The sequence below is a fragment of the Papio anubis genome, chromosome 5 (assembly GCF_008728515.1).
Source record: "Papio anubis isolate 15944 chromosome 5, Panubis1.0, whole genome shotgun sequence".
Taxonomy (NCBI): Eukaryota; Metazoa; Chordata; class Mammalia; order Primates; family Cercopithecidae; genus Papio; species Papio anubis.
This window is the reverse complement of record NC_044980.1, coordinates 6,708,750-6,721,173: the sequence shown is the minus strand read 5'-3', so window position 1 is coordinate 6,721,173 and position 12,424 is coordinate 6,708,750. Positions and strand designations below refer to the sequence as shown.

Here is a 12,424-nt window from a genome sequence, read left to right as displayed (position 1 = left end):
GATTCTCAATCTGTAAATAGTGATAATACCCATTTGGCAGGAATCTGAGAAGGGTTAAAAGAAATGAGAACTCTAAGCCCCTTGATCTGGCCTAAATGTGGTGTGAATGAAATAGGAGAGAATTTCTCACTGTTTGTATGGGGTGGGTCATCTTCCAGGCAATAGATGTTTTTATGTTATGGAAGGTAAATATGCTTGTGCATACAGACATCTCCCAAGCATGTCTATGTAATATTTATGTGTTACTCTTCCAAATATTTCTTCTCTTTTTTTGTATATGTTCATCCTATTTTACTTAATTAGATTTTTATCTTCTAAAGCCCTAAGTAAATTATTTTCTCTTTATTTAATTTCCCAACTGACAGGTATCAACAGCTGTGCCCACTGAGAGGCTTTCAGATGCAGCATCCACCAAGGAATACACCGACTAACACACATGACAGCCTGAACCAGCAACCTGCATCAACACCGTCATCCTGCGGACAAGCAATGCATTTCAACTGCTCATTTAATAAGTATCTGAATTCATGATTACAAAACAGCTTCCGTAATTAAACCACCATATGCATTTAAAATCATTTTGGGGACAAAGAGTAGCAAAAACTTATATTGGATATTGACTAAAAACCACTTATGAATATCAATAATTTGCTCCTCCTCCCTTTTCATCATAGACTCTTTACAACGGTACTGACCTTGGGGTTGATTACAAAGTAGGTTTTCACCAGGTGCTGTTTTAAATATGGGTCCCTAATGTCACCATCTCCCTCCTCCACTTTATAAGCGCCATTCAAGTGCTCCAGGGTGACGGAAGAAATGTGAACACGTCTGAAATTGCATTTTAAAATCACAGTCAAGACACAAAAGGATAAGTGTGAAGGAAGTTGTTCTATTTGCTCATGATTTCTGAAATAATGTATCCACCAAATGAAGGAAAGTCTACATGTTCTTGGGAGCACTGACCACAATTAACTTTAATATAAACTTTTATATTCTATTGACCACTGCTTTGGAAAGATGCTCTTGGAGGTCGTGCACTACTAGTTTTGGAGCTCCTCTGCACTCACAGAAACCTGCATGTTGGGTGTGGTGAATTACAGCAAATACAACTTTATTATCTCGATTTTTTTTGAGAATACCTTTTGAAATGTATGTCATGGGCATTTTAGAAGCATGCTAATCTGTATAATAGTGTAGATTTTCTTTCTCAGTGCTTTCTCTTCTGCGTCTCTAAACTATAGCCCTTGATAAGGATTCTCTTGACTGAAATATGTTATTCTGCCCAGAGAAGGATGCTGTAGTCACTTATTTTAATATAATGGTTTTAAAGGTCAACAGCTCTAGACAGATGCCATATCTGGACTGTATTGTAAAACATCTTTAAATCAGGTCTCTAGTCATACATTTGCAAATAAGTAAAAGTTTGTAATTTACTGTCTGATATTCACAGTCTTTGAACTATGGACAATAGGGGTCATGGTGTAGGGACTTGAGAGCTCGTCTTTATCTGCTTAATATAAGAGGCTGTTGGGCGTGAGTAACATGATACCAGCAGAGGCAACAGAAGTGATCAAAAACTCAGCACTCTGTCATTAGGCCAATAATCTGTCATTCCTATAGTGCTGTCTGCTTGAAGAAAGAAATCCAATGCTTGGCCTTACCCAGGGACCCCTCCGGCTTCCATGTGGTTGGCCAAGGTCACGTCATGTGACCACACATCATACTGCCACTTCTGCAGACCAATCACGCCACACAGGACGTTCCCAGAATGCACGCCCACACGCATGTTGATATCAACTCCAGTAGCATCCCTCACTTTCCTAAAGAGAAGGGAAGTGAGATCATGATCAAGTAACATCCAGTGTTTCCTTTAACTCTTGGCCAATTTTCCCACTGTTTTATTATTCAGAATTTTTCAGACTGTTGGAAATGGCCATGAACCTTCCTAAGGCAGGAGATCACTCCTTTGAGCTAAGAAGGGTTTTTCCTTCCAGTCATTTCAGATTAGACCAATGTTCTTGCCATTAAAGCCAGATTAGGCCAGATTATAGTGATGACAAAACATTTTGGCTATAACTTTTACTTCTGCAGTGAATATGTATCAAGCAACTACCATGTGCTGGCACTTGTCTGCATTTTCATACTAGAATCAGGTGACATTGCCTTGTAATGTCAGAAACAGTCTTAAACAGGGTTTGCAATTTTAGTGCTTAGCACAATGTACCTCACCAATGAATATCTTCTGCTAATAAGAGAACAAGATAGCTCATCTGTGAGCTTAATAATGACTTTAGCTTACATAAGAATTTTTAGCAAAATAATCATGACATTAAGCCTTTTCAGTTGTGCACATTCTTTAACAAAAAGAGAAAAAATACTTTTTAGGACCCTATCACCAACTCATTAATGGAAAAAAATGATGAACTTCAATGAAGAAAAAATGGAAATGCTTGGCCATGCTTATTTATTCTTGCTAGCTGAATACATTAAAGTAGTATTGCAAAAGAAGTATACAGGAAGATGTTCCTAATTACATCGCGAGAATTACCCCAAGAGGCGATGTGGAGGGAAGCAACGATGCCGACCGCAGCACAATCAAAGAAAGACACTACCACTTGTGAACCGTAGTGAAATGAATCATTAACATCTCAAAATGGCATAGGCATGTATGTCATGCTTAAATGATATAATGATACCATTTTAGCATGCTAAAAATGATCAAACGAAATGGACCCACGATGTAAAAATAAATCGCATTCTGAAAAAAGAACACAGAAAGATATTTTCCTTCCTGTTTCCTTTCCTTTTTTTCCCTCACTGTCTTCCTTTCTTGTTTTTGCAAAAAAAAACCCAGCTACCCATTTGGGTCTATGCAAGTCATCCAAACCTTTCCTTCCTGCCCCACAAAATGAGCCAGAGCATCAACAGGACAAGGAGACCCACCCCCACCCCTTTGCCCTGCATCTGCAGGCTGCGGTTGTGTGAGCACCAGGGCGTCCTCATCTCCAGACTTTGCTTATAATGACTCCTCTTCCTGCTCTCCATGCCCCCAAGCCTCCCTTTGGTGTCATGTGGTCAGCTGGCATTGTTCTTCTGGGCTCAGGCACAGCGCCATTCAGAAAGGCTTTCTGTTCTCTCCCCTCTAGGTCGGTCTAGGCAGCCCTGCTGCCTCTGTCCTCTAACTGCCCTGAGGGCAATTAGCACTCCCTGTCTGTCTCCATCTCTGCCCTCAGCAGAAATTCAGCGTGGGTGGACACAATGTCCTCCAAGTGGATTGTTTACCTCTCAAAGGGTTCAAGGCCCAGTGCAACCACTTCATACAAGATTAATAATGGACCAAGGTCATTTTTGAAAAATGTACTGTGCTTCTGTCTTTGAGCAATGATGATCCTGAAAAATTTGTTAAAGGACCCATAATTGTTCTTAACATTTTATGTTGTTGAGAGGACATTTCCAACCACGTGGCATTTCTGTTTACCAAAATAGGCCAGCAGAGAGCCAAGGAAGGATAAAAATGGAGGAAAAAGGAGTCTCAGATTGTCCATTTGACAGAGCTGAACTCCTTAATGAGCTGACTGGTTAAAACATTAAAACCGTCTCCATGTTGTTTTTTTTTTAAATGAGTTGACCATGGGTTCAAATGGATCAACTCGCCACATGTTTTGTTGCATGTATATGCAACTTACGAGCTATAGAAAAATGTTGAAGTCATTGCTTAAAGCTTGCAACAGTAGTAGGCAAACAGTACAGTTTAAGAGAAGGCTTGAGAAGGCTTAATCCCTTACAAAATCAAGGTCCTCAATATTACTTGATTAAAAATAATTTACATGTTCATGACAGAAAAAAGAAATGTTTCTAAGCATTGGAGATGTTCCAAAACTGCAGCTGAAGTCCCTCTGCAGCAGTGCCTGGGCTCGCAGGGAATGAGGTGCTGCTAAGTGTGGAGGTGTGAACACAGAGGGAAGAGCGGGCAGCCGTCTGGGACTCATGCTGCTGGTTCCTATGACACTGAGACCATCTGGCAAAAACCCAAGTGCCAGCTGTGCACATTCCCCTCACTAGCTTAAAAACTGGCAGTTCCTGTCTGGTACCCATCCCACCTCATGCCTCAATGAATGGGAATGGAAATACGCGTCCTTACATGGGAGAGAGGATGAAAGTGGACAAACAATTCCTGGAACTTGCTGAGATGCCCTCTCTGTTGCTGTGCTTTCATAGGGGTGTAACAAAATAAACTTTTTTTTTTTTTTTTAAAGACAGAATCTTGCTCTGTCGCCCAGGCTGGAGTGCAGTGGACAGTGGTGTGATCTCGGCTCACTGCAACCTCCATCTCCTGGGTTCAAGTGATTCTCCTACTTTAGCCTCCTGAGTAGCTAACATTACAGGCGTGTGCCACCATGCATGGCTAATTTTTATATTTTTGTAGAAATAGGGTTTCACTACGTTGGCCAGGCTGGTCTCAAGCTCCTGACCTCAGGTGATCGGTCCACCTCAGCCTCCCAAAGTGCTGGGATTACAGGCATGAGCCACCATGCCCAGTCCAAAATAACCATATTATTGATCGCCTTGTCTACAATACATGAAGCAAACAGAGGAATAATGTGGAATTCCTTGTTCCTCAAGTGGCAGGTAATAGGGACACAAAGCCATTGCCTGACTTGAGGATTGAGTTGAGGGATTAGCAAGAATTGGGAGAGGTCCCTCAAACCTGTTGACATTACTGAGATTCTGCAGACGTAAGATATTACTGATGCATCAATGATCAAAAAATAAATAAAATGTGGTATATACCTACAGGGGAATATTATGCTGTCATCCAAAGCATCAAAAGGTGCTGACACATGCCACCACAAAAATGAACCTTAACAACACTAGGCCAAGTGACAGAAGCTAAACACAGAAGGAAAGATATTATATGATTCCATTTACATGAAATATCCAGAATAGTAAAAATCACAGAGACAGGGATGGCCAGGAGCTGGGGAAGGGGTAATTGGGAGTTACTGCTTAATGGGTACGGAGTTTCTGTCTGGGGTGATGAAAAGCTTCCGGAAGTTGACAGTGGTGATGGTTACACAACACTTTGAATTTACTCAACATCACTGCACAACTGTACATTTTTATGTCTCATCGTACATTTTTATATACACATAAAAATGATTCAAAGAGTAAGATTTATGGTATACATATTTTATCACAGTAAAAAATGTAATAGTATTTCTAATGAACTGGTGACATGCCAGTGCATGTAATGTAAGGATTCTTTCTTCTAAAAGATCTTCAAGACATTGGAATAACTTAAACATGGAATTGGAAACAGTTCATTCAAAAGCAGAAACAAGGTTTTAGTAAATGGGTGGATTCTTTAATCCAGTGTGTTATTGATGCACATAATTTTGCTCTTCATAAGACTCTTTTCCACAACTACTTGAAAAAGAAATTAAGAAAAATACTGAATACTTCCCTCCAATATTACTCATTTCACCTTATGTGGTTGTCACCAGTGGCAGGCTACAAATTTGAAAAAAAATTAATATATTTTTAAATCCAATAGTTCCACTGATTGGATTCACTTATATCTAGGTCCATAGAATTATAAGTAGTTACTTAGTTTTGAAAAAAACGCTAAAAGCTATTTTTCATGTATCAGAGAGTACATATGATTACTTATGGGAAGAAGCAATTATGGCTATTTCTGACACTACGCATTTTGTATAGCTGAGTTCACACTAACTACTCTTTCCATCTCAACTCTCCCATCGACTTCATTTCCCTCCCATTTCTGATCGGTCCAACAGAAGCATGAAGGAGTTTGCTACAGGGCTAGTGAATATGGAACATGCGGGTCTCTCCATTTCATTGGCTGAGGCTGTGTGTGTGCGTATGTGTGTGTGTGTGTGTGCGTGTGTGTGTATGGTGGGTGCGGTGGGGAGGTGGCGTGGGGTGGGGACATTAATCTTCCCAGGACTGGGCTGGGGAAGTCACCTGTTAATATTTTAGTCGCTTCAGCATATGACCAACACAGTGACAACAGGACTTGATGTACTCTCACATAAAGCCCTTTCCACTTTAATCGTGAGACATAGAAGAAGAACATCAAGCTTGTAATTCCAATCCTGTTCAGATTTTTTTAAAAACAGTTGAGGATAAGGTCAAATCATTTGACCAAAATGGACAATGAAAAACCCAATGAAGTACAATATTCCAACCATGCAGTCACCAAAAAAAAGGCTTTATTATTTATAAGAATGTTCTGGCTTCTACAAAGGGCATTACTAAAGAAGGTACTGCTAATAAAACTGTGATGCTGGTAATAAAAATTACCTTTTTACCTTATATTTTTACCTTGTAGCAGTCAATGGTAATGATATCATTATTCTATGTAAGCAAATCTTCTCTGGAATCACAGTAAAAAACATTATAGATCCAATGCAGAAAACATATGTTACAAATACAAATTAAAATTAAATTCACAGAGCTGAGCATTTTTGACTTGACGAAAATATTTTTGTATTTTTTTTTATATTAACTGCAGTCTGGTTGTAAAAACTACCTCTTCCCTTACGATGTGTGTGAAGTCACAGAATTTGTCAGAAATTGGAAAGATGATAACATGTGCACACTTTTACCTTAAGATCAAAGAAGACATTCAAAATTTCTTTTAAAAATCACCTTTGAAACAAACAAAACCATCCCTTCCTATAGATTTCCAACTCAGTTTCACTGTAATCTAAGGCTCATAGTAACAATACTAGGCTGGCTCAGGCAGTGCATACCTATCATGCCAGCAATTTGGGAGGCCACGGCAAGCAGATCGCCTGAGCCTAGGAGTTCAAGACCAGCCTGGGCAACACAGGGACAGCCCCGTCTCTACAAAAATTACAAAAATTAGCTGGATGTGGTGGTGCTTGTCTGTGGTCTCAGCTACTTGGGAAGCTGAGGTGGGAGGATTGCTTTGGGGTCAGGAGGTAGAGGCTGTAGTGAGCTGTGATCTGGTCACTGCACTCCAGCCTGGGTGACAGACTATGACCTTATCTCAAAAGCAAACCAACAAACAAAAATAATACTAAACACTTAATGAAGTCTTACTTTCCATTCTGTTACTCACATCCCAACAAATGGGTTTCTGCACAATTATATTTAAATGCACAATAATGTATTTAATGCCAGGAGGCAGAACAATAGAAATAGTCATGGGTGAGACTTACAACCCCAAATTGTTAGACAGTTTTAAAAAAAATGCTTACTATTGTTTCCTGACTCAGGAAACAACAGACGCTGGAGAGGATGTGGAGAAATTGGAATGCTTTTACACTGTTGGCGGGAGTATAAATTAGTTCAACCATTGTGAAAGATAGTGTGGCAATTCCTCAAGGGTCTAGAACTAGAAATACCATTTGACCCAGCCATCCCATTACTGGGTATATATGCAAAGGATTATAAATCATTTTACTATAAAGACACATGCACACGTATGTTTATTGCAGCACTGTTCACAATAGCAAAGTCTTGGAACCAACCCAAATATCCATCAATGATAGACTGGATAAAGAAAATGTGGCACATATACACCATGGAATACTATGCAGCCATAAAAAAGGATGGGTTCATGTCCTTTGCAGCGACATAGATGAAACTGGAAACCATCATTCTCAGCAAACTAACACAGGAACAGAAAACCAAACACCGCATGTTCTCACTCATAAGTGGGAGCTGAACAATGAGAACACATGGACACAGGGAGGGGAACATCACACACAAGGGCCCGTCAGGGAGGGGGTTGGAGAGGGATAGTATTAGGAGAAATACCTAATGTAAATGATGAGTTGATGGGTGCAGCAAACCAACACAGCACATGTATACCTATGTAACAAACCAGCGGGTTGTACACATGTACCCCAGAACTTAAAGCATATTAAAAAAATGCTTACTAAGTAGTCCACTTACTTTATGGCTTCACACATGTCCAGTCCCATTTTCACACAGTTCTTGGCATGGTTAGGGAGAGATATAGGGAGTCCAGATACACAGTAGTAGCAGTCTCCTAAAATTTTAATTCTCATGCATTCATTCTCCTGGAAGAATAAATTACAGAATTTCAGTTGCATTAAGCACTTGCAAAATGATCTAGATTTATGTAATATCATCAAGCGCCAGCTCTGCTCACACCATTCCAGGGGCGTCTGGAGAGAGCAATGAGAACCAGTTGGGCTTCCCTTCATTACCCAACCAGAATGAGCTGCCCTCCCCTACGTGCCGATTTCCAAAGTGGAATAAATAAAGAAAAGGGGAAAAAAATGGGAAAGAAGGGAGAATGTTCTGGAATGATTTATACTCCATAGAAGCAGAGAAAGATGGTGATGGGGCCAATCTCTTTAGTCTGAGCAGCTCCAAACATTTATGGTGAAATAAAACATTCTATGCACAGCTGAGTCTTTCAGAGTAGAAAATGATGACCAGCACTCCGTGTGAATTAGAATCTCATGTCCTTCCCTACTGTGCTTATGGTTTCTTTCATTTATTTTAAATCTAAAGCAGATTCTTACCTGCAGATATGTTCCTTCTGATAGACATCACCACACCTAATAAGCTACCATTCAAAACACTGCCAAGTAATTTAAAAGTTAATTCTCATCTTAGGTTCAACTGTTTTAATGTAAAGTTTGACTACCTCATTATTTTTCTGGGCTAAGTTTTGTGTTTATATTTTAATATTTAGATTAACTGCATTCATACATGTTGATCCTCTATTTGTTTCTAACCCTTTGATGCAGCTTACAGACTCTTCAGTAAAATAAAAGAAAACTAAAAACAAAAAAGATGTACCAAATGAGGGCATTTTTTTTTCTCTAACACAAACACAGGCTTATGTATAAACTGAACAAATTTGAAATAATCAAGTGAACACATCTTCTTCTCAAACATGTGTTAGTTTTGCTGAATATTTTGCATATTTCTTTCCCTGTCTGATAGTGCACAAGCCAGGATGTACTTTCATATGTATCTATAGTACTACAGATGATGTGCTTAGTAATTCCTAATGACAATATCATGAACAAGAAAAAGGCAAACAATTACATGTTAATCAAGCTTCCCTCCCATACTTCCTAAACAGATATTCTGAGACTAAAAATCATGAAAGTTACAGTGAGTGGCAATGATTTCGAGTTCCTTAGTGTAAGGTTATGTGCTTTACACAGTACTCAATGCACTGGGGTGTCGGTTTGCTGACAAGAACCCCCCGTTATTGAACAGTGAGCCATGAACTCATGATGAAGGCACACTGCCCCTCTGACCAATGATGGATAAAGCCAAGGCTGTACATTCCTTTGTTCCATTGACTACAGGAAGTCATGCCGAGTACCTCTGTTATGGGTAATGAATTGTGTCCTTCCAAACTCACATGTTAAAGTCAGTCCTGATACCTGTGAATGTGAACCTGTTTGGCAATAGGGCTGTTGCAGATTTAATTAGTTAAGAGGAGGTAGAACTGGAGTTGGGTGGGCCCTTATCCTCTAAGAAGGAAACCTGTACACCGAGACAGACACGTTGAGGAGAGAATGTCATCTGAACACTGGAGTTACGCTGTTCCCAGCCAAGATAGAAACGTTTCTTCCTAACACGAATAGGTAGTCCAACAAAAATGACCTTTTATTAATTCAAACTTTTAAGACATCATGTAAGTTTCAAACCTTTCTTTTCCTATAAATGAACACCCATAAAACTCACCCCCTTCCTTTGGCTTGGTAGAGGAAGGAAGCAGAGCTGTGCTTTAGCTGATTTTTTACAATCTCCAGTGAGAGCCGTGTCATGGTCAGCGGAACTACAGGAGGCAAAAACCTTGGGGGGTTGGGCGCAAGAATAATCATACTAACATCTGCAAGCCAGATTTCTTCCTAAGAGACTTGGCTGGAATGTTCCGTCTTGTTGAAAAGTGATCTAAATCACACAGTGAACTAAATTTAGGACCAATTCCTCCATAGATAAATAACTGATATTAGTAGGCATAATGAAGCATTTTTGTTGTTGTCGGGAACAATTCAAAGAGAGAATTGACCAGAAACATTTAATGAGAAGTACAGGGCTTGCAGGAAGACACTTTTTGCCATCGATATGGCCACCGGCAACTGTGACAGTTCTAATAAATAATACGGTCTAGTGTGGTTTCAGATGGTTTCACGTCAACTCCTATCTGTGAAATTGTCCATGAAAGAGCATACAAATGGAAGACCCTGAACTTCCATTTCTGTTTAAGTGGCACAAGAATCAAAGGATAAAAATGAGACAAGAGTGGGGGAAGGCTTTGCATGGAAGATACCCATTCTATTTCAGGGGTTCTTCCAGGGTCCTGCTTAACAATAAGAATAGAGAATGTTGGCAACTAGAGGAGTGGAAACGATCCTACCAGATCCTTGACATGGAAATGCCTCAAAGAGCACCTTAAAATAGTACCATGCAGAGGGATTTGCAAACGGAATCTCACTGCCTGGAATGTATTTATTATATGTGTGCTGAATTATACATAGGGGGAAGTTTTAAAATAGATAAAAACGTGATAATGATATGCCATGCTGTTTCTCATCCCTGAGACAGGTTTGAGGCTCATGAAAGACCAATAGCAAAGAAATCCAACTTTTACAAACAACCTTCCTAAAGGATGCTTTTCTGAAAAAGTAAACTATTGATAGGTGGATGAAGAAAAATGAAACCAAGAGTTTAGAAATCTTCAGAGAGCAAGAGAATCCATAACACTCACCTTGGCAATTTGATCAAACTTTCCGAAGAGCTCATTCAGCATGTGAACTAGTTCTCCTGGGGAGCAGTCACTTGCCAGCCGGGTAAAGCCAACAATGTCAGCGTATAAGATGCTGAGGGAAGAAAGGAGGTGGGGAGACAGAGTTTTCCAGTTTATCCATGTTTTAAGAAAGTAATAATAATTTTGCCACTAAAATCATGTAATTTTGTTTATATTTTCATGAGTAAGATGTCATTTTTTGAATTAAGAATATATAAACATTTTTTGAAACTTGTTAATTAACATTTTTGAGGTTAAACTTTTGTAGTTAAGATGGGGAGTGAAGCAGCAAAATAATTTTAAAAAATTCTGTTTATATTGAGTCAAAGTAGAAACTGGAAAAATAATCCTCTTTTTACAAAATATTCATCAAATGATTCTGGAATCCCTCCTATCTGCCAGGATGAAGCAGACATGGAATATCTTCCTGATGTTCAGAATTTAGCTGGGACGATGTGTTGAACACATGTGGACATCAACAAATGTCCAATTACGAATCATAAAAAGGGTTACAAAGGAAAACGAGACTGTTATGAGAGAGAAGAGTAGGGGCAGATTGGACAGTGAGAAGGCCGGGAAGGTCACTCTTAGGAAATGACAGAACAGCTCCCTTCATGGGATGTACACACTAGGAAAGGCGAGTGTGAGATTCCTTAGAGCTTTTATGTGTTTAAAACAGGAAAACACAGCACCTGTGTGCACACTGCAACTTTTCCTACACACACAATAACACGTTTCTGATTTGTATCAAGGTCTTATAAAGAAGCCTAAATTTCTGTAGGTGGTTTGAGATTCACAAAGTGAATATGTATGACTTAAGATGTTCCATGGAACAAAAACAACTACTATTTCACAGCCATTAGGATGGCTCTTATAAAACATACAAATAATGGTTGTGAATGAGAACCTGGAGAAACTGGAGTACACGTGCATTGCTGGTGGGCACGTAAAATGATGCAGCCACTCTGAAAAACAATATGGTTGGTCCTCAAAAAAATTAAACAAAATACCATATGATTCAGCAGTGCCACTTCTGGGTATATATCCAAAGATCTGAAATCAGGAACTTGAATAGATATTTGTACATGAATGTTCATAGCTGTAGTATTCACAATAGCCGAAAGATGGAAGCAAACCAAATGTCCATGGACAGATGGATGAATAAACAAAATGTGGTCTATCCATACAATGGAATGTCAGGCAGCTTTTAAAAGAAATGAAGTTCTGACATGTGCTGAAACTCCTGAAAACCTTATGCTAAGTAAAATAAGCCAGGTGCAAAGAACAAATACTGTATAATTCAACATAAATGAGGCACACAGGATAGTCAAACCATAGAGACAGAAATTCGAATGCTGGTTGCCTGGGACTTGGGGGAAGGAGAGGTGTGGAGTTGTTGTTTAATGGGTTCGGAGCTTTAGTTTGGGATGAAGAAAAAGTTCTGGAGATGGATAATATTGATGGCTGTAGAACAGCGTAAGTGTCCGTGATCCAACTGAACTGTACACTTAAAAATGATTGCAATTGTAAATGTTATGCTATGCATATTTTACAATAAAAAAAAAAAAGTACAAACAGGGGCACCAGTCAGCAGGGTCTCAGCCAGAGCAGGGCAAGACTCTGCTGTTG

The 12,424-nt window shown here is 39.4% G+C and overlaps 1 protein-coding gene and 1 long non-coding RNA gene across 8 annotated transcripts in view; one reads left to right on the top strand and one right to left on the bottom strand.

The window, feature by feature from the left end:
- Positions 1–1,433, top strand: part of LOC116274869 — a 41,932-nt gene extending 40,499 nt beyond the window's left edge. The window contains exon 2 of the long non-coding RNA XR_004183633.1: positions 366–1,433. This is a non-coding gene — a long non-coding RNA (uncharacterized LOC116274869). The remainder of the gene's footprint in view (positions 1–365) is intronic.
- The window catches only part of ADCY2 (adenylate cyclase 2), a 424,606-nt gene that overhangs the window by 116,571 nt on the left and 295,611 nt on the right, over positions 1–12,424 (bottom strand). For all 7 annotated transcript variants that reach the window (XM_009208133.3, XM_021939226.2, XM_021939228.2 and 4 more), the window contains 4 exons: positions 10,757–10,868; positions 7,948–8,075; positions 1,662–1,820; positions 696–828 (listed from right to left, as the gene is read on the bottom strand). In XM_009208133.3, the coding sequence (XP_009206397.3) occupies positions 696–828; positions 1,662–1,820; positions 7,948–8,075; positions 10,757–10,868 (532 nt within the window). The remainder of the gene's footprint in view (positions 1–695; positions 829–1,661; positions 1,821–7,947; positions 8,076–10,756; positions 10,869–12,424) is intronic.